General features: G+C 48.5%; 1 protein-coding gene across 2 annotated transcripts in view; it reads left to right on the top strand.

Moving 5' to 3' along the window:
- The window catches only part of LOC126537632 (adenylate cyclase type 8-like), a 618168-nt gene that overhangs the window by 564143 nt on the left and 32686 nt on the right, over positions 1-21339 (top strand). For both annotated transcript variants that reach the window (XM_050184787.3, XM_072287919.1), the window contains exons 9-11: positions 9251-9409; positions 12846-12996; positions 14522-14713. In XM_050184787.3, coding sequence (XP_050040744.2) covers positions 9251-9409; positions 12846-12996; positions 14522-14713 — 502 coding nt within the window. The remainder of the gene's footprint in view (positions 1-9250; positions 9410-12845; positions 12997-14521; positions 14714-21339) is intronic.

The following is a 21339-nucleotide window of genomic DNA, read 5'->3' as shown; positions in this document are numbered from 1 at the left end:
CCATCATACGTGACGGTAGGTGACTTCACCGGAGAAGTAGCATGGATCAAACAGGTTGTAGAAGAACACAGCGTGTGTCTGCCCATTGCCAAAGTCAAAATCAGTGGACCATTCGGGGAGCTAGTGACCGAGGCTGCAGTTTCCAAATTTTTGTCACTGCAGTACCCTTACATTTTTTCGAATCGTTCGAATCAGTTACTGCGTGACAAAGTGCTTAAACTGGGAGAGGGCATAGTACAGGCATTGACCCGAGGCCAAGCTCGTAAAACTTTCGGCTGAAAACGCACAAGCTGCTCAAGCGGAAGCAGAAAAGGGGATAACTTCAATACTCGAATCAGAGCTAGGCCCGAGGGACAAAAAACAGTTGAGGAGAGCCTGCCAGCTGACCAGCTCAATGAGAGCGTATCACTAGAGTGTCAACGTTCAAGCCCGCAGGAAGAGCAAGCTGACGCAAACGCAAGCGATACTGGGTCGTTATTCTCACCGGCCTCAAAGAACTTTGATCAGCTCTTACGTGTGGATAGAGTCACTGGGAGCCGAGCAAAAGAATTTAGCTTAGCTAAATTACATCACACAGCTAAAGAAGGCATTGCTATGTGCAACGTGACGATACATGAGAGAGGAGGATTGTTGTATCGGCACTACAGAGATCGAAAGGATAGGATTTTAGATGAGTTAGTCGTACCTACTAAGTACAGGGAGGACCTTTTGAGTCTCTGTCATGGAAATGGGTGGTCCGGCCACCTAGGCATAAACAAATCAAAGGAAAGATTGCATATGGAATACTACTGGCCTGGTTATTTCAAAGACGTAGAAAACTTTGTAAGATCATGCGACGCCTGCCAGCGCTCGGGTAAACCAGGAGAGACATGGAACGCTCCACTAAAGGTAGTGCCCTTAATAACAGAACCTTTCAGACAACTTGTGATAGACACGGTGGGGCCTCTACCAAAAATAAAATCGCGTTACAGGTACTTGTTTACCATGCTGTCCCTCTGCAATCCCTCTGAAAGAGCTCAGCTCCACCAAAGTAGTAGACGCGCTTTTGACAGTGTTTACGCTAGTTGGGTTTCCAGCCGAAATTCAGGCGGATCAAGGGTCAGTATTCACCAGCGCACTGACTTCCACATTCTTGCAAAAGTGCGGGGTAAAGTTGATACACAGTTCGGTCTATGGCCCCAAGTCAAACAGTGTAAAGAGGTGGCATTCAGTCCTTAAGCGAGTTTTGCGGGCTCTCTGTTACGAGCACAAGGAGGACTGGGAGAACTGTCTTTCGGCAACTTTGTTTGCTTTGCGAACGGTTCCACATGAGGCTACAGGGTTCTCGCCAGCAGAACTAGAGTATGGGAGGACACTCCGTTCTCCACTGAGAATGTTAAGAGAGATGTGGGAAGAAAGAAGAGAGAGTCCAACGGTGGTTGAATACGTGCTAAATTTGCTGGAACGGCTAAGCGCAACCCAAGAACTAGTCGAAAAGAATATGGGAGTAGCTCAAAAGAACGCCAAATTCTATTACGACAAGAATGCGAGGCTTCGTACGTTTAACGCCGGTGACCAGGTAATGATCCTCAAACCTTCATGAAAGAACAAGCTTGAAGTTCACTGGGACGGGCCCGTTAAAGTGTTGCACAAACTTTCAGATACTGACTATGCTCTGAAAATGCCCGGTTGCAGGAAGGAGGTGAGAATATATCTCTGCAATTTGATGAGGCCGTATGTAGAGCGGAGCGGAGTCGTGAACTATACCATCAAAGAGCAGGATGGCACTAGTACCAAGTTTAAGGAGTATAGGGTGACTTCCAACTCTGAAATCGACCTAGAAGAAGTAGTAAAACATTCGATAAGCTCGCACTATCTTAGACCCGAGAAGCTAAATGAGATAAAAGGAGTGTTAGGGGAATATCTCGACAGATTCAGCGATCGGCCAGGTAGAACCGAACTAATAACGCATGAAATAGAGCTGACATCAACCGAACCCGTAAGATCAAAGCCTTACAGGGTGTCTCCAAGACAGAGAGAAATCATGGAGGCAGAGATACAGCGCATGCTAGAGTTGGGAGTTATTGAGTCCGCTGAGAGTGACTACACGTCACCGCTAATACTGGTAGAAACCCCTAACAAGGACCCTCGTCCGTGTGTTGACTACAGGAAGTTAAATGCCATCACTAGGGATCAGCTGTACCCGATACCCAACATTGAGGAACGAATTGAAAGAGTTAGCGCTGCTCAATACATTTCAACTATAGATCTCTAGCGGGGGTACTGGCAAGTTCCCCTTTCAGAAAGTGCCAGCCACTATGCCGCATTCACCTCACCTGTAGGCACTTTTCACCCTCTCGCACTCAGCTTCGGGCTGAAGAACGCGCCGTTGAGCTTCTCTAAGTTAATGGATATTGCCCTAAAAGACTTGCAGGAGTTCTTCTTGCCATATCTTGATGATGTAGCAATTTTTTCGGACAGCTGGGAACAACACGTATCGCACCTCAAACAGGTGTTCTCCCGGTTGAAGGAAGCCGGCTTAACGATGAAAGCGGCAAAGTGTAGATTTGGGTGTTCGCAGATTACTTATCTGGGCCATGTTGTCGGCCAAGGCACGAGACGGCCGGCCGAGCTGGAAATAGCTTCTTTTGGACAATTTTCTCAGCCCCGCACGAAAACAGACCTTCGTTCATTTTTGGGACTTGTGGGGTACTATCAACGGTACATTCCGAATTACTCGCAAATGGCAACTCCATTAACGGACGCCCTCCGAAAGGGAGCACCGAGTAGCGTACACTGGGATAAGGACAAAGAGAACGCTTTCCAAAGTTTGAAAACGCTATTGGTTTCTTGTCCTGTGCTTCGCGCGCCAGACTACACAAAGTTATTCATAGTTCAATGCGACGCAAGCAACAGAGGTACGGGCGTGGTACTTAGTCAGGTCGGCGACGATAACGAGGAGCATCCTATCCTCTATGCCAGCCGTAAACTAAATGTAAGAGAGGAAGCCTACAGCGCTTCAGAGAAGGAATGCGCTTGTTTAGTTTGGCCCGCCCAGAAGTTGTCGTGTTACTTGTACGCAGCGAAGTTCATCTTCGAGACCGACCACTGTCCTCTGACGTCGCTCAATCAAATGTCACACAAAAATGGCTGCTTGCTCCGATGGAGCCCAACTCTCTAAGAGTACAACTTCTCCGTTAGATATAAGAAGGGAAAGTTGCATAGCAATGCGGATGATTTGAGCAGGCTAATTTCAATTCTGTGTTTGAGAGTCCCGCCTAAATTTTAGGGTTACTAGTGTTAATTTTGTTAAGGAAGATCCCCTCTCATTTAGCAGGATTCCCTCCATGATTGCTGAATTTGTCAGCACGAAATTGCGTCAAAAAATTGGCATAGTGAAATGCAGCATTTTTTGTTTCTGCACTTATGTTTTTCTTTGAAGCCTAGCGGGTCTAAAGTGAGAGCCAAGGTACGTCATCTCGGCGCAGAGCCATGTTTTGGAGTTCGTTTTGCAGTTGCCTGTCATCTTGGGATGTTTTGGGGCGGTGAAATCATTACACAAGTGGTTACTGCGAGCCAAGACATCACCCCCTGGCCACCAGCCGTTCTCTTCCTGCCCAGCGATTATCAGCGCTGGACAGTCGAGATTTTCCGGGCCATGGAGGCGCTGATAAGAACGGCCCAGCTGAGGTGCAAGTGTTGCCAGCCAGTTGCGACGACGGCGGCGTCAACTTTCAAGGAACGCCACCGTTACGCTCTAGCCTCGTCGCCGTAGTGACCGAATGAGGTCGACGAAGCAGGCTTTGTGCCGCAACACGACACCGCCAACAGGGTCGGCCGCGAGCGGGGGAGTTGCCGCGGGAACGTCGTCGGGGACCCCTTCCCACGCACCGACCAAGACGCAGGACAATGGCTACCCGGGCGCACTGCGAGGGTCCGCTCCGAGTACTACGAAGTCCGTGTGACGTCGGTTCCGGACCGGACCGTGAACCTGTTTGTGTGTGTGCGTGTGTGTGTGTAAGCCGTCCCGGAGACAGGCGGCGTGTTTACAATGACTGGGCAAACGTTTCTGTCCCCTTGGAATGAAGGGGGGACCGAGTGTTTATAAACCGCTGTTGTGCGGATGCTCGACACACTTTCTTAAGCAGTCATGTTAGACTGATGTGCTCTCTCAAGCAGTCGTGTTAGACTGACGTACTTTCTCTCGAAGTCATGCTAGACTGATGAACTGCATGTAAATACTGTAATTAAACCCTTATTCCTGGTTCTCGATGAGAAGCAGTCCTTCCCTTCATCATCGTCCTCAGCGTGGATAAGTTGGACAACGGTATGGGCCAGCTACCTTCGAATTCATGCCGGACTCCAATCTTGACAACGGGTTACGAGCGATGGGATTGAGCCCTCAATCCTGACAATGGCAAACAAAATCAACTAACAAATAATACCGAAGAACACAGAATATTGTCAAGGAGCATGAACACATGCAAAATTGTTCACACGAGCATAGGAAGCCACAGAAGATAGCACGAGAATACGCACAAACGCCTTTGGCACGGCCGATACAAATTATTCCACAAAATACAGGCTCGTGGACATAACATAAATGTATATAGTAAAGCAATGAAGGGAGCTAGTTGGTGAACGTTCATGGTTATGTAGCGCTCAGTTTTACAAACATGATATTAAGGAAGGACAGGACGTGGACGGACGTAGCGCTACGTCCGTCCACGTCCTGTCCTTCCTTAATATCGTGTTTGTAAAACTGAGCGCAACATAACCATAAATGTATACTTCCCACTGTTTCTCCACAATGTCGGAAGTCATCAATATTTCCTCGTTTTTGCTTATTCTTAGTTTCCGTCAGGTTTCTTATTCTTGGTTTCTATTGTTTCTTAAGATCCTGCACCATTAGGCTATAAGTTGATAACCATTCCCTTCGAGGTAATTTCCTGATTATTTTTCGCGCGTGTCTTTTCTGACACATATAGGACAGCCTAGGCTTGCACGTTGGCTTGCAAATTAGCCTCGAGCCATCACTTCGATGTATTATTCCCCCTCGCTGTAGCGACAGAAAGTCGGCCACTTTTTCGTCGGTCGTTGGTCACGTCAGCTGTCGTGCGAGGACTGTTTGGAACACTTCATTATGAGTACGGTAGCACAAGGAAAGAATAGGACAAGTAAAGAAACAAGACGGACGCTATCCCATTTTCTTACTTGTCCTCTTCTTGTCTTACGTTGCCGTCCTCGTAAAGAATCATTACCAACTTCCGTGGTAGTCAGTTCTAATACCGGAATACTGTCAGCTTTAGACATTGTCACGCAAAGTGATGCAAGCCACGTAGCCGACTGGCTACCGTTGTGTTCGTCGCTTCCTCCCATGCACGCTACTTATAAGCTACCAGAATTCCAAGCGAAGGCACGCTTTTATTATTGCCAGAGCATTATTTGGCTCATTGTGCGGCCCCGCCGTCATCAAAAAGCCGTGGTAGAAAAATAGCGTGCAAATTACGTCATCTTCATCTAACTAAAAAATAAAGAAAGCGACCACGGTGAGGATTCGATTCTCGACCTCACCGCCACTGCTATACTGCTCCGAAGCCGAGCGTGCTAACCGCTGCCTCACCATTGCATTACGCGGCCGTTGCAACATGTGGCAGTGATGAATATCTTCGAGGCTGTACACGTGGTTGGGCTCTGCCTGGCGGGCGATTCACTAGGTGGCGCATGATAGGAGTGGCGCCACTGTGAGAGCTATTGAGTTGTTTTATCGTCCGAAGTTGAATCTCTCGCCTCTACGTCATCGGGCGAGACAGCGAAGCGTGGCCGGAGGCGCCAGTGCACTGCCGATAAAGTACGAGACTATCGGAACGCAGCGAAACGTGCGAAGCGAGCTGCCGCAGCGAAATAACGTTCACCAACCCGAGTCTCCGACAACGCGAAAGGCAGAGCGGGCGCCTGCGGAGCGACCACGACTAGCTGCAGCGGCTGCAACGAGGCACCGGAATCGACTTGCCGTTCGAGAGAGTGTCACGCACGATGCACGAAGTAAGGTACGCATCGGCATACTCCGATCACAAGGCCGTGCAACTGCCGATCAACTTGGACCCGCAGACGCCGTCGCTGGAGCACATGGACGACGATGACGAATAAGATGCAACGCACTTCCTGTACAGTGCCCTTCCGGTACCCGTCGGACGACGACTATGACATACACCCAGAGTACTAGGTGGAGTTCGCCCACGAAGCCAATGAAGAAATGTAGTGTCGTGGTGCCTCCGTCGTGGTGCCTCCATGGTACCGCTCGGAAAAGGACTGTCATCATTCGGCAAAGAGGTGTCATCGCGCTGAAAAGTGGCGTCATCCAGAAAGAACACTCAACGCAGTGTGCGTGAAGCGACTACTTTAATGAGAACTCCGCAAATAAAACTCGACTGAGAGATCGCAGTATATATGACCGTTTCGCCGTCTTACGTCGCTGCGACATCACAGGCGGCGACGTTACACTCGAAAGTACAACGCAGGGACACTGAACTCAGCAGCACTTCGCCGCGACACTAAAGTCAGCAACAAAACTCAGCGACGCACACAGCGACAAGTAATGCTCTCGCGTCTACTCATCGTAAGACTCGCTTAGGTGCTGCAATAGCGTAAGCATTTCTATGCCTACCCAACGAGGAAACATGTTTGTCCATCTGTCCGTCATGTAAGACGAGTCGCTATAAAGAAATTAATGTATAAAACAAAATAAATTTGCAAGGAAGAACGTTGGCGGTGGTGAGTTTAGAACCTACGACCCAACGCTCAGAGGTTGTCTTACCTCGGTCTCATGAAAGCGCATGACAGCGAGGTAGTCCTCGCTCACTCACCAATTAACCCTTGTCTCAGTCCGGAAGCAACGCGGTTTAAAAGCGACAGCTTCTTGAGTGGCAACAGGCATTACTTCCTATTCTCTCGGTACACTCAGGAAATTGACTTTGCTATGACTTTGTTATTCTTCAGCGTTGGATGTCTCGTGTCTTTCGGGAAGGCTGACACGAAATAGTGCGCTAAAAAGCGTTGAAAATAATTTAACGTTGTTTGGGGCACGCTGGACATAGCTTCATGTACGGTTCTGCGAATGAAAGTACTGAATGCTCGCAACAGAACCACTGTTTCGCGGAAAACTATAATCCAGACGATTTCACATTTCCAGAAAACGATCGCTGTGACTACGAAATCGAGAGTCTGACGAAATCTCGTCTGGTCTGGAACAGACGCCCACCAAGGTGAAACAGCAGAATAAAAACATAATTACGACACTTACACGGGAGCCTTCTTCACGATCTAGGAGTCGCGATGCGGTACACAAAAAAAAATAGATAAAGAAGAAGAAAAAAGGAAGAAACGCAAACCACGAAAGTCGTAAGAGATATGGCGCCAGACAGACGTGTGGGACGTTGTGTGGAACTATTTCCCGCAATCTATCCGTGCGGAAAGAGCGTAACAAACGTCACATCAGCGAGCGGCATTCCACAATCGCAAAAGAATGAGCTTTTCTCTCTTTCTTTTTCCAGACTTCCGTGGGAACGGGACGCGAAGTGTCGTCTGCGAGATCCGGACGTCCGGCCGTCTGGTCGCTCGGTCGCTTCAGGCCGTGACCTAATCTGGCCCGCGTTATCGATTTTCTTACTATTCTTCACTTTCATTTTCGCCGACGGCTAGCTGCGTTTGCGCGGTCCCTGGCGCTTCGCTTGACTCTCATTACTGTTCGCTTCTACGCTCGACTGGACGAAACCGAGTGCGAGAAGGGGGGGAAGCCAGCGCCACCCATAACTAGTAGGTGGCGTCGGGGGAGCACGGACAAATGGGCTGGCGAAGCTGGCGACGGATCGAGGCGCCTTCTCCACTTTCGGTTTTAGTTCCTTCATTTCCTGTTACTTTCCTTTTTTTTCGTTGCCGTGCATGTTCACTACGCTTTTGCTTCTTCCGGATGTGATACGAAGTCGGCATGGGAGAGGGACAAAGTGAAGTAAAGAGAGAGTGAGACAGAGAGAGGCGCTAGGCTATGGCACTGTCCTTGAATCGCACGTGTCAGCGATTGGGTTAGAGTTATTGGCGGCCGCTCTTCGAGCTTATTGGCGGAACGAAGAGCTCCTTTCACTCTTGCGATTCCTTCCAACGAGAACTTTTTCATGCTTCCTCTTATCTGCGTATGTTTCGGGCGCTCATTCAAGCTCGACGGAGGCACGCGAGTAAGCAAGACGGGTATCGAGAGCGTATGCATGCATAGAGGGAAGGAGTCATACGAACCTCCGCGTAGCGCTAATCTAATATACGTCACGTGGAAAGGCGGCAGGGAAGTAACATTTCTATTTAGTACTGATGATGGCATTACGCTCGAAAGGGCCGTTGCGATTCCCCTTCTTTTTTTTTTCACCAGTAATCGCGTTAGGAAAGACACAAAGTCGGATGTTTGTCTCATGGCAGGACAGGCTTAGGAGTTCGCATTGTGCGTCTATTTGTTGGACGAGAAGCGCTGACTGCGATTGGTATACAGAGACAAGGTGGAATTAACTGAAGAAAGGGACGTCGAAATTAAGATTTTAGAGGATCATACCGATAGAAGACTAGTCAGATGCGAAAGTCCACAACCCATAATATGTGAGCCTAGATTTAAGACTCTTTTTGAGTGAAAGATGCTCGCCATACTTTAGGTGATCTTGTGAAAGCTTCGGCAGTAATTGCGCATTTGTGCAATCTCTCTCTTCGATGTCCTTGTACTCGCGTCCGAAACGCGGTTAGAACAGCGAATTATCTCTCAGTACTCCCAGAAATTGAAATAACTTATTTAACATCACACCCAGGCTTTGAAACTGTTTTCTGCTTCCCGTTTTTAAGGTTGTCGATAAAATGATAAATACTATTGTCTTCGATGAGCAAGGTTCATGCCATACTCAAAGCAGTGCTTGCAGGAAAAAGTGGTGGACTAGCACTATTCAGGGAAGCAGTTTGACAGCTTCGCAGTAGAGGTTTCCAGCTATCTGCCGTGGAGACAGATATAAATGATGCATTTACCGTTCAGAAATGATAAAATTCGATTCAGCTTTCTGTTTCTAACTCTTGCGCATTCAGCCACTGTTAAGCATACTACACCGGGCTCTGCAACAAAGGGATAAACAAGGTATTAGCGCAACAAACATCAGAGCTACAATGGCAGTTTAAGGTTTTGTGTTCTTTCTAGGAACATCCGGGGGCCATGTCGTACTTACGAGACCACTTCGTCTGTCTGCAGGTTTGTTCGCCAGACGACGTGTGTGGACCTGAACATGAGGATCGGGATCCACACGGGCTCGGTGTTGTGCGGGGTTCTGGGGCTCCACAAGTGGCAGTTCGACGTCTGGTCGAACGACGTAACATTGGCCAACCATATGGAGTCCGGAGGCATCGCGGGGTATGTGTTTGCTCAGGAAAGTTTCAGAGTTGCATTTATCGCAGGTTTATTAATGCGCCTGCTTGCTCACTGTGTGTTTGTGTGTTTGCATGCGTGTGTGTGTGTGTGTGTGTGCTTGTTTGTGCGCGTTTTTGTGTGTAGCTAAAGCACCAGCCGTAATGTCACAAATGTATAGTGCAATTCTAACGTACGTCGTACTCCTCTTTTTTCGAAGTTACACACGCACACACTTATATATATATATATATATATATATATATATATATGTGTGTGTGTGTGTGTAAAGTGAAACAGACAGTTGCATTATAAGGGCTCCGCACCGCCACACAACATACAGAGTGTGAGCGCTGGTGTCTTCATAATTTGACGCAGTTACAAACCTGTATCTTAGAACGACAGAAAGCTGAGCTAGTTGGTAAGGATCCATTATGCAAAAAAGAAGTGAGGCGTGCAGACAGGACACAAGAGTAGAGAAGTGGACAATACGAACGCCGACTATCAACTGAAGGGAGCACTGAGTCGAAAAAAGAAAGAAGACACAAAACTCATCTGCGCACGCTCAGGAATGGTAACACCACGTGTCACAATTCCTTCAACCATCAACTGGGCATGCCAGGAGGATTGGAGCTATTCTTTCCGCTGAATCATGGCGCCAAGTTAGGTTCTACCAGGAGTGTCTAAGGGTCCGTTGCGCGGCCCTGGGAGACGGTCGCCATTGGAACCGCCCCTACGCCGAATGGAACAAGTTAGCCGTGCAACACGCGGACTTGCTATGGAGGATGAAACTTCCGGAGCTTCAACAAAGTCAGAGGAAACACCTTTCTAATAATTCACCGTCAAATAACGTACTGGTTCTTGGAGACGCCATCGTAAGTGATAACCATAGAAGAACCCTTGCTTTAGGTCCTAAGCACTGTTTTAAGCCTAACATAAAACCCGTTGACGTTTTAAGCATACCGCGCTGCATAACCAGGTTCGTCCCGGAAGAAGAACGCTCACGCTGTATTTCGGATTGTATTGCTAGCATTAAACAATCAAATTCTCATTTTAAGACGCCTGACCCTGTCCGACCATTAGTTGATTACCTTGTGAAGCATAAACTTAGACCAGTAATATCTGACAAGGAAGGTTATTTCGTAATTATCCCAGATGACATGTTTTCAGAAAAGGCGATTTCAGCCATAGAAAAGAATTTACAGCCAGTAAAACTCAAGCCTTCGGTAGTTAAGCAACGTGCGGTTGACCTCTTGTCAAGACATAATCTTGATAGGCTTGTCTGTAATGTCAAGAAAGCTAAATCCCTCACCTTAGAACTGCTTTTGTCGGCCAAGACCCATAAACAAGAAATTCTTTTTCGTGCTATAGTGTCAGAGAAAGGGACGTGGCAGGTCTGTGTGGCTAGTTACCTACAGAACTGCTTAGCTTCACAAGTTTTTTCAGACCCCTTTTGCTTACGTTATTCTCAGGCACTAGTTCAGTATTTGAGAGAGGAAAATCCTAGTGATTGTACAGCTTTTAGTATGGATATCGAAGGCCTGTATTATTCCTTGCCGCATGACGGGCTGCTAAATTCCGTAAATGAGTGCATTAAAGAACAAGTGCAAGAGTCGGCTTTTATTGACAGATGCGGTGTTTCCACGGGAGCTTTCTAGAAATTCTTTCGATGTACTTGAAGTCGATGCTGATTGGGTGGAGAGATGGCGTTTTTCTGCAGAAATCAGGTTGCCCCTATTCCTAGCAACATTTACCTGAGTAAGGTTGAGAACTGCTTAGAGAAAGCCTTAGGTGATAGCGTTATCAAGATATTTCGTTACGTTGATGATTACCTGATCTTCTGCAATAGGGAAGAATTCGATTCCGCTGCTACCTCAGTAAGTGAGCAATTTAAACTTTATGGGGAAGGATTAAAGTTTACCAAGGAATTTCCTCAGCGACGCGTAATTCAGTTTCTTGACATTTCCTTGATCTTCGAACAAAATCATGTTTGTTGGCAGTACTCCCCAAGATCTTCGAAGCCGTTGCTAAACTTCAATCCAAGCATTCTAAATTAGTAAAAAACGGAATTGCCATGTCGTGCCTTAAGTCTTCCCTCACCAGATCCTGCATGCACAAAATGAGCGCCAGTTTTAATGCGCAGGTCTGGCGCCTATTAGAAGCAGGTTATCCTAGTGTAGCGGTGGCCACTGTGGCTGAGAGCCTAAAGAAGTCGGTTTCGAGAGGGACGTACGTGATTACAGAAAGCAGTAATAGCAAAAAAAGAGTAGTGGCTATTCCGTATATTCATTCAGTGTCGCACAGGCTTAAAAAAGTTGCAAGTAGATATCATGTTAAGTGTTCTTTCACTGCTCCCAATAAGCTAGGTAAGATATGCGCTGCCGTACAGGATAAAAAGGAGCGGGTAAAAGGCAAAAAGCGAACAGATATTTGTCCAGTGAAGCACAATAACAACAACAGTTTTACTGACTGTCGTATGGGTGTGGTTTATAAAATTCCCTTTAGCTGTGGCCAGTTCTACGTACGGCAAACGGGACGGTGTATCAATCAGAGACTAATGGAACATAAAAGGTCGTTAACCGGTGGATCGCCTTCTAATCTTTCGCTACATTGCCGAGATTGTAACTTCACGCCAGAGTTAGATGAATGCGCGATATTGTATAGGCATAAGAATGAAGATACGCGTCTTATGGTAGAGGCATGGCATATCTATAATGGTGGAAGTGCGTGCGTGAGTCAGCCTTCGATTACTTTACATACGGAAGACATTAAGTGCCTTAACAGTTGTCTCTCACGTAGACCGGCACGTGTACCCGACTGACACGTGGTGTTACCATTCCTGAGCATGCGCAGATGAGTTTTGTGTCTTCTTTCTTTTTTCGCCTCAGTGCTCCCTTCAGTTGATAGTCGGCGTTCGTGTTGTCCACTTCTCTACTCTTGTGTCCTGTCTGCACGCCTCACTTCTTTTCTGCATAATGAATACAAACCTGTAGCCACGCCGTAAAGTCGCCTATAGTGCACTAATTTGTTCACCATAGGTCATGCTTGCACGACTGGACTCGAGACTGTTATCTGGGTAAAACATTCTGGGAGCGTGGCCACACGCGTCACTGATACAAAAAGCGATTTGCGAACTTGTACGCTACTTGAAGTCCCCCAGTTTAAGAAACCGCTTATAGTGTCCTTGCCCATCCTCCCACGTGCACTCAGTGCTCACTCTCTCCCTCTTTTCCTCTTTCTAATCCCCTTTCCCTTAACCCCAGCCTACGGTAGCAAACCGGACGCTCGTCTGGTTGACCTCCCTGCCTTTCCTCTCTCTCTCTCTCTCTCTCTCTCTCTCTCTCTCTCTCTCTCTCTCTCTCTCTCTCTCTCTCTTCGTGTTCGGTATACGTTCATTCAAGTATTGTCGACATTCCTAACACGGCGCGGTTTCTTTTTATAGTCGCGTTCACGTCTCGCATGCCACGCTGGAAGCCCTGGGAGACTCGTACGCCGTGGAACCTGGATACGGAGAGACGAGGGACGCCTACCTGAGGCAGCACAACGTGCAGACCTTTCTCATCAAACGAACGGAACCGTCCACTTACAAGAAGGTATGTTTCCTTTTTTTTTTCTCTCTCTCTACCTCTTTTAGGTGGAATTCATACCGGTGTCCAATCATGTCAGTGTATAGTGTAAGGATAGATAGGCGAAGCCGTAATGAGCGAAGAATGATGGCGAATACAGTCGGCGCATGAAAGCATTTGCAGAAACGGGTACTCATAATAAGACACGGGTAACATCTGCAAACGAAACGAGGGCAGCTTACAGGGAAGCTGCCACCAAGCAGGCTTTTGCAGTGACACGGTCAAGCGAGCATCTAGACAGCGTGAACCTCCTCTACCTTCCATTGTATCTATAATGTCTCTCTCTATCTACCTCTCTCTGTCTGTCTAGACAACACGAGTCTCTCTCTATTTGTCTAGACAACATGAGCACACTATCGAGACAAGCACATTAGTAAGCCGTGAACTACGACGATGCTACTGCACTGCGGATGGGGAATTGAGAGGGGACAGAATATTCGTTCCAATTCCAATCCAGCAACCCTAAAATGAGACAGACTACTAAGACTATGTGCGCGCTGGCTGCATGACAATGTGAGCAGAAAATCGCAGTAAAGCAGCATATCCGATAAAACATTTAAAGAAAATCGATCAGTCGACTCTCAGCTCCTTCCAACGGCACTGATTTCTTAATATGGCACCGCAGCGCGATGTAGTGTGTTATACAGCGCGTATGGCTAACGAGTCTTGAGCGCATGTCCGAATTAAGTCAAGGTCTTCTTTTATTCAAAGTTGGAAGAATTATCTTTTTTTGATCTCACACCATGCATTTCATGTGTCGCGAAATGCTGCGATAAGCGCAGCACGTACAAAATGTCCTACGGGGGAACAAAAAATGGTCTAAGGATGGATAACACAAGTGCAAACTAATGTAATACTCTCTTGTCAAATCAGTGCTTCATTGTTCACATAAGTAGATAAGCCGTAGGTTGTACCTCTATGTTATGATCGTGCACAGTTCTTATGCAATCGAGGTTGTGAAAGAGGCTGTAGTGTGAATTTTGCTCCCGTATACAGGGAGAAGTATAAATCCAGTATCCTTTCCAGTGAGGGACAATTGTTCCCACCATGCTACGATCATGTGGATGGCGGCTATTCTTTCTTTGAGTGCAGTTCCCTCCATATTGCGGATTTCTGCAAACTAAGTTATGCAAATTCAGACTTTTTATCAACTTATCGTTCTCAACATCAGGCAGTCTTGCTCGAAGTAACCCAATAGGGCTCAAACCACAGCGGTCTAAACGGCATGAATACGATGCAAGCATTTGCTCATCTGCGCCCTTTCTGCCCATTTTTAGCCTGCTTGGTGTTTATTTTCGCAGCATATATGTTCTCACAACACGTCCCAGGGGAGATCGTGAAGTTTGAATTAGCGTGAGAAGAGTTGACGCCCACCCTGTATCGGTTCTGTGACTGACCTCAGCCACCGCGTTGCGTTCGGCTCTGTACCTCTGTGCAGGGTAGGACTAAATGTGTGTTCGAACCTCGCTCTCTCTCTCCCTGTCGTGCGCAGGGCTACAAGCGGCGCAAGCGGCGGAGCAATCCCGAGGACCGCCAGAGCACCGTCAGCCTCCCGATGAGCAACGGCGCCAATGGCGGCGCTGCCACCGGCGAGCACCGCTCCAGCGCCAGCACCAACAGCACGGTGGGCGCCGGGGACGAGGATGCCGCGGCTGATTGGACGCCCGAGATTCCTTTCAAGAACGTGAGTGTCCCGGTGGGGCTGCCTTTGCGGCAACGCGACGGTCGTGGGACGAACCGGCGAAGCTATCCCCCACCCCTGCCATTTTTGATGTATAACGTACTACGTGGTCGCTTGCGAAGACGGGACAAGGGATGTGAGAGAAATGAAAAGCACACGTGGTCGAGTGCACGACGTCGCAAATGGGCTAACTTGACATCGGGCGGACGCACGACGAACGAGCGAACGAGAGAACGAACGAACGAACGAACGAACGAACGAACGAACGAACGAACGAACGAACGAGCGAGCGAGCGAGCGTAAATATCCCTTCGTTCGCGGCCCTCCTGTTTTTTGCAGCTTCATAAGAAGACATGTACGCGTCAGGAGCACCAACAAAGCAGGACATGATCACCAGGAAGAATCGGAGCACAGGTGCCCCAGATCCGGGCGGTTCGACGTAAAAGGGGGCACAGGCTGTGTTATGTGGCGTAATGTGAAGCCATGTGAGAAATTATCGCGTTGCATGTTGCATGCGAAAGAAAGGTTTTCGAAGTGGCTCACGCTACCACTGAATCTCTCACGATGAACAACCGTATTGCTCGAAATGTGTACCGTGAGACCGAATATTACGGTAGAGAGCCGTACGTATATCCGAGTTAACGAGGGTGCAGCTTTCGGTGCGTTGCCGGAACAGGGTGGCGCGCGTCGTTGACGCCTGGTCACGTGGAGCGTACTTCGTGACGGAGATGATATAAAAAAAAGGAAAATTGCATAAAATTTCACCAACCCCCAAAACTAGACATCTAACTCGTGCCATTTCCGTTGTTATTTGTTAAGTGGCGAGATCATAGAAAAATCGGCCATCGAAGGACCGGCTATACCAATCGCCAAAAATAAGCTCCATCGACTAAGAAATGCACGAGAATAATAAAGAAACAAGAACTAAGAAAGAGAGAAAAGAACACGGGAAAATCATTCGCCTCACGAAAAGTCGTATACAGGGAAGAATAAAGCACATAAAGATAGCGCATGCTCGGATAAACGCGGACAAAGTCATATACTGCGCAAGTTCACGATGATTCGCCTTTCAAAGAGATTGCATGAAAGCAGTATTTATGAGAAAGCGACGAAGAGTTGTGACATCTTATCTTTGTGGTGTATGATGCCGCGGAGCTGTACACGCGAACCACTGAGCTGTCCCGCAACTTGCTCGCGCGGCTGTCAGTGCCGGATTTCTAGCGCGCGGTACTCGGGCAGCGGTGTCGTCCGCGAATACGTAAGTACAGTCAAACCAAAAGAAGTGTACAGTTTACGAACCACGGGATCTCTGAAAATGTTCAATTTCCGAGCATCATGTAACAGTAGTCAGTAAAAGCGAACGTCACAACGTGGTTCGTATATACTGGTAAAGGCTGTACATGCGAATACCAGGCTGCGTTCTGACGCTGCGCAAATATTCAGCTGTCTTCTCAGATTTCGTGTTCCGCAAAATTTTGCGGTTGACGGCACTTAGTAGGCAGCAGCAGGAAACACGCCCACGCCGCGTACGTTGCGCCGGTCTTGAAGCTGTAGTACAAACTCAGTGGCCGACGCAAGAAGCCACACACGACAGAGGAAGAAGCTACGAAGCAAAAAGATTATTTATATGTATGTATATATATATATATATATATATATATATATATATATATATATATATATATATATATATATATATATATATATATATATATATATATATATATATATATATATATTGCGGGAACCAGATGATTGCTTGCAGTAAACAAATACCTTCTCCAGGCCGCATAAATAAAACGGAGTAGCTAGCAATGTTTTCAAAACGTACACCATAGACGTCCACAATGGTGTCCGATGATTCTGGCACAGTTTATCGTCGGCGTGTTTCGGTAAACGGCACGACGGTCTGACGACGGCAGCAGCCTGACCAAGACCGCGTGGCGCGACAATGAGACGACGACGGCGCGATGGCACGATAGCGGCTGCGTATCTGCGCGTCCTTCTCCGCTCGTTTTGCTCTTACCGAGGCACACATACTGGAGGGAAAAGGAGCACCTACGGGGAGAGAAAAGCCGGACGCGAAAGCGTCGCGTGGCTACGCTGATTCAGTACCCACTCCGAAAGACTCGAAGCTCTGCCGGATTACTCGACGCACGCGCGGCTGCACCCCAGTGGCTTTCGCTTCGTTGCCACACAAAGTGGTCCGCAGCGTTCGGCGGCGATCGCATCTTGGAACTCGGTTAGAGTAGCCGACAACCCTGGCTGGCAGACCAAAATAAATAAATCAGTCGTCGAACTCATCACAAAGCAGGACCTCGCTGAATGAAAAGACAGGAAGCCCCGACAATAGTTTTCTCCTTTTTTTTTTCATAACGTTTATTCTCTCTATCTTATGCTTCATCCACCTTCCTCCACCTTTGCAGAATTCCTCGGAACTGATTTGGCACATTCAGTATCACTATGCTTCGAGTTGTCGATTAATTTGTCCTCGTGCTTTAATCTGCTAGCCTCCTGGTTGGCTCACATGGTAGAGCGACTGCCCCGGAAGTGGGTTTGTCCGTGCTTCAAATACCCGACAAGGACAAATTTTCGCTCAACTAAGCTTTCTTTGTTTGTTTGTTTTTCCTGTTTTTTTGTGTGTGGTTGTTTTCTTTTTTGTTTTTGTTTTTATCCACGAAATTCGTACGGGTATTTCGTTTGTAGCTTCGTGCTGCATTTGGGTGGGTGACAGTTTATCCTTTCGTGGCACTTCAAGAGCACCGACTTTTGGGCTAGTTGGTTACGCGTAGCAGATCACGGTGAAGTGTGTACAAACAAACACTAAGTGAGGAGTAGACAGCACACGCTCTGAGTTCCAACTGATCGTGTATTTACGAAGTTGCATCACATGAAGACTTTCCTTCACTACGTCACAAGACCGAAATGCCGACATTAGGTGGCCACGCTCGGAAACTTAGTTTCTTTGGAAGACAAGCAGAAGGTGCGCTGACACACGACACCCCGCCTTTCTAATCCAATATGCTTAATTATCTCGCTAACATTCTGGTTCTTATTTTTGTCTACGAGACACGTCGTCCGTCTTGCGGGACTCCGAAAACTGATTTGCCATCTTTAGGCGAACTCTCGCCGGAGAGCACTTAGGACGCATTGTATGAGCGCATTAGGAGAGAAAGCTCTCTGCCAACGGAGGATCCGGTTAGTACGATCCGCAAGATTGCCCGATGATTAGCGAGCGACGCTCAACCAACGTAATAACCCTCTTCGCCGTTGTATACATGAGTCGTCGCCAAGTGAGACAGTGATCTCCTTACGCATTTTTAACCAAGAACGAGAGGTGCCGCTGACGTCGCGACTTATACGTCGGAGTGCATTCTAATTATCTGATGCCCGGGAAAATCGCTGGCGCTTTTGTTGAAACCTTCTAAACATGGACGGGGCTTATACTTCTTCCACGGCTGCTGAGGCTCCCGACTCGCGCATGTTGCCTGATCATGGGTTGCAAAATTGAGGTGGTGGTGGTGGTGGTGGTGGGGAATTGTAGCAACAGGCGGGGTTAGCCTGGCGAACAAGGCCGGCAATTGCTCCGCCCGAGCGTCTCGCACAATACTGCTGAAGGCTTTCACCATATGTCCATCAAACCAGTCTCTCTTAAGAATTCGATGAGGAGACGTGAAGTTTCTTTGCGGGCTATAACTGATCCCTCGGGAAATATAAGGCGTTGCAGGCGCGCATGCGGAAGGTCCTTGTTTTGCAGATTCTTCAGGAGAGTGTCTCTTTCATCTTGGAATTGCTGGCAGGACCACAAGAAGTGCCCAATGTCTCCTGTCTGGTTGCATGCCGTACAGTTCGGGGAATTGATTCGCCCCGTTTTATATAACCAGGCCGGTGTATTAGCAGATCCTGTCCTTATTCGATATAGAAGTCTGGCTTCCTCTCGGCGCAATCTCTTGGTTACGCAGGGCATATGCGGTGGAACTCAAAGCGACGCAAAATAATTTCGAATGTCAGATTTTTGCACTTGATTACTCTTTGGAGCCTTGATTTTGGGAGGATGATAGAGCGCTGCGTATGCAAGCGCATCAGCTTTTTCGTCTCCTGAGATACCAATGTGAGAGGGAATCCACTGAAACTTTACTGTGAAGCCTTTGTTGTTGAGTTCTTTCACTATGGCTAGTGATTTGCGTGGGAACTTGAGGGATGGCAAACCACGGTATACTTGTTGTAATGCGGCCTTTGAGTCTGTAAGGACAACCACATTCTGCGGAGGCAAAGTCTTTAATTTGCGCAGAGCAGAAGCTATTCCTACGCCTTCCACAACTGTCGACGAGGCTATACAGTCCAGACGGCCAGACCACGTATATCTTAGAGAGGGAATATAAAATGCAGCTGCACAGCGGCCTTTGTCTGCCTTGACAGAGCCATCTGTGTATACTTGTAGGTGATTCGGGTAAATCGTGTTCAGGTGTTCCACGACTAATGACTTGGGTTCTGCAGATGGAATGCAGCTCTTTGATTGCAATCGTGGTACACTTAAGTTGCATGTAATGTCCTCGAATGTCCAGGGTGATTGTATCCTTTCCCTCTGTCTCGAGCAGCGCAATCCTAATACGCGAAGCGTGTTCAATGCTGCATAAAAGTAAAAAATAACTAGCTGGATGACCACCACTACAGTTTGCACTTAGAAAGTTCTCTCTTCACGCGCATGTTTTGAAATCGTACGGTCCTCCACATCTCTTACACCGCTGCTCACCACGGCAGTACTTGGCCACATGTCCATAGCGCTGACACTTGAAGCACCGAGGTGGTGTCTCAACGTAGTCAATGGTCTCATGTCTTGTGAAGCCCAAGTTGATCTTCTCTGGACGGTGTTGTAATCGTACCGCTGGCACGAGTTGTTGGGGTCTCGGTGCTGACGCCCGTTATTGCCAATGGGTCGCAAGCCCCAAGGGTAGCGTTGGCCTGGCGGCCTGGGGCACTGGAAGCATCCGAAGGTCCCGGCAAAGCATGAGAAGACTGGTAACAGAACAACTTGTTTATTCTAACATAGCAAAAGAGCGGCCGGTCAGGTCGACCGAAGTGGAGAGACGGGAGAGCACGTAACTCAACAGTACAAATCGGAGCCTCTCCTCTGGCGTCCGGGGGCAGCTGCTCTTATACTCCCGGCGTCGCGGTCCAAAAGGGAAGGAGGGAAGGTCACGGGATGAAGGTCACGGGACGGCGCAGCAGGAGCCCACGACGGCGCGAACTGTCGGGCCGAGAGACCTGCAGGCTCCTCATTCGGGGAACTCCGCTCCCCGGCTGCCGCGCTTTGACAAGCGAGGGCACACACACACACACGCACACACGAAGACACGTGGCACTGAAACACGCCTGGACACGCTTGGCGGGTAGGCGTCGCGGCGGCGTCGGACGGGCCAAAATGTCCGCCGCTTTGAACAAAGCCCCGGCGTCCGTTACATCCGCGCCGGCATTACCGCGCGTTGTAGGCGAAACGTAACAGACCGCCCCGCCGGGGGAAGGAGATCCCGAAGGTCAGGGGACTGCATCCGCTGTCCGGAGGGATGTCGCTCGATGATGCTCATAACCGAAGTTGGGCGTCCTTGGGCGTTTCTTGAGCGCAGCGCACAGAGAAGGCCTCGTCCTCACGTTCAGGTGCACACAGGACACTGCAAAGTGACTTCGGGAGAGTTGACATTTTTGTTCTCGTTTCCGGCAAGCGTTAGAACCACGCCAAAAGTCAACCGCTCAGTCAGCAAGCACGGCACAACCCTCACTAAGCCCTGCCAGGCTCTTTCCCCTTTTACACTGCTGCCTAGTTCCTTACAGTAGTTTAGCAGCACTCAGAACGCGTCCACAAATCGGAAAAATTGCACTAAAAAGCACATCATCACTTTGAAACACTACACAAAAGCAATAAGTTAAAAAAAATCCTGCCTCAGGAAGAAAAACATCAGTAACAAGCAATTTTGAGGCTGATTCCCACGTTAGGGGCTTCGACTTAAGCCATCGGCGTTACCGTTGAGACTCCCCTTTTTGTAACGCACCTCAAAGGAATATTGTTGCAAAGCGAGGCTCCAGCGCAGGAGGCGGCCATTTTTGGGAGAGATGGTCTGCAGCCATTGGAGAGGGCAGTGATCCGTTTCAATGATAAACCTCGAGCCGGCTAGGTAACATGACAATTTCTGAACGGCCCACACGATACACGCACACTCTTTCTCGGTGGCGCTATACGCCTGCTCACGACTGGTCAGCTTACGACTAGCATACAGGACGGGGTGTTCTACTTCTCCATTTTCCCGTTGGCACAGTACAACGCCCATGCCTCGCTCACTAGCATCACACTGAACAACGAACCCTTTTGAGTAGTCGGGCGATCGTAGCACAGGCTGGCTTGTTAGGGCGCTCTTTAGGGCGCTAAAAGCTCTTTCCTTCGTCTCATCCCAGACGACTGTTTGCGGCTCTGTCTTTCTTAGAGCATCCGTCAAGGGAGCCGCGATATCAGAGTACCTGGGGATGTACCTCTGATAGTAGCCGGCGACACCTAAGAACGACCGAATATCGGTCTTCGTGCGCGGTTGCGGGAAGTCTCGCACAGCGGCCACCTTTATTTCAGAGGGGCGGCGACG

This window comes from Dermacentor andersoni, chromosome 4 (assembly GCF_023375885.2).
Source record: "Dermacentor andersoni chromosome 4, qqDerAnde1_hic_scaffold, whole genome shotgun sequence".
Taxonomy (NCBI): domain Eukaryota; kingdom Metazoa; phylum Arthropoda; class Arachnida; order Ixodida; family Ixodidae; genus Dermacentor; species Dermacentor andersoni.
Note: the sequence above shows the minus strand (reverse complement) of the source record. Positions and strands in the feature narration are given on the sequence as shown.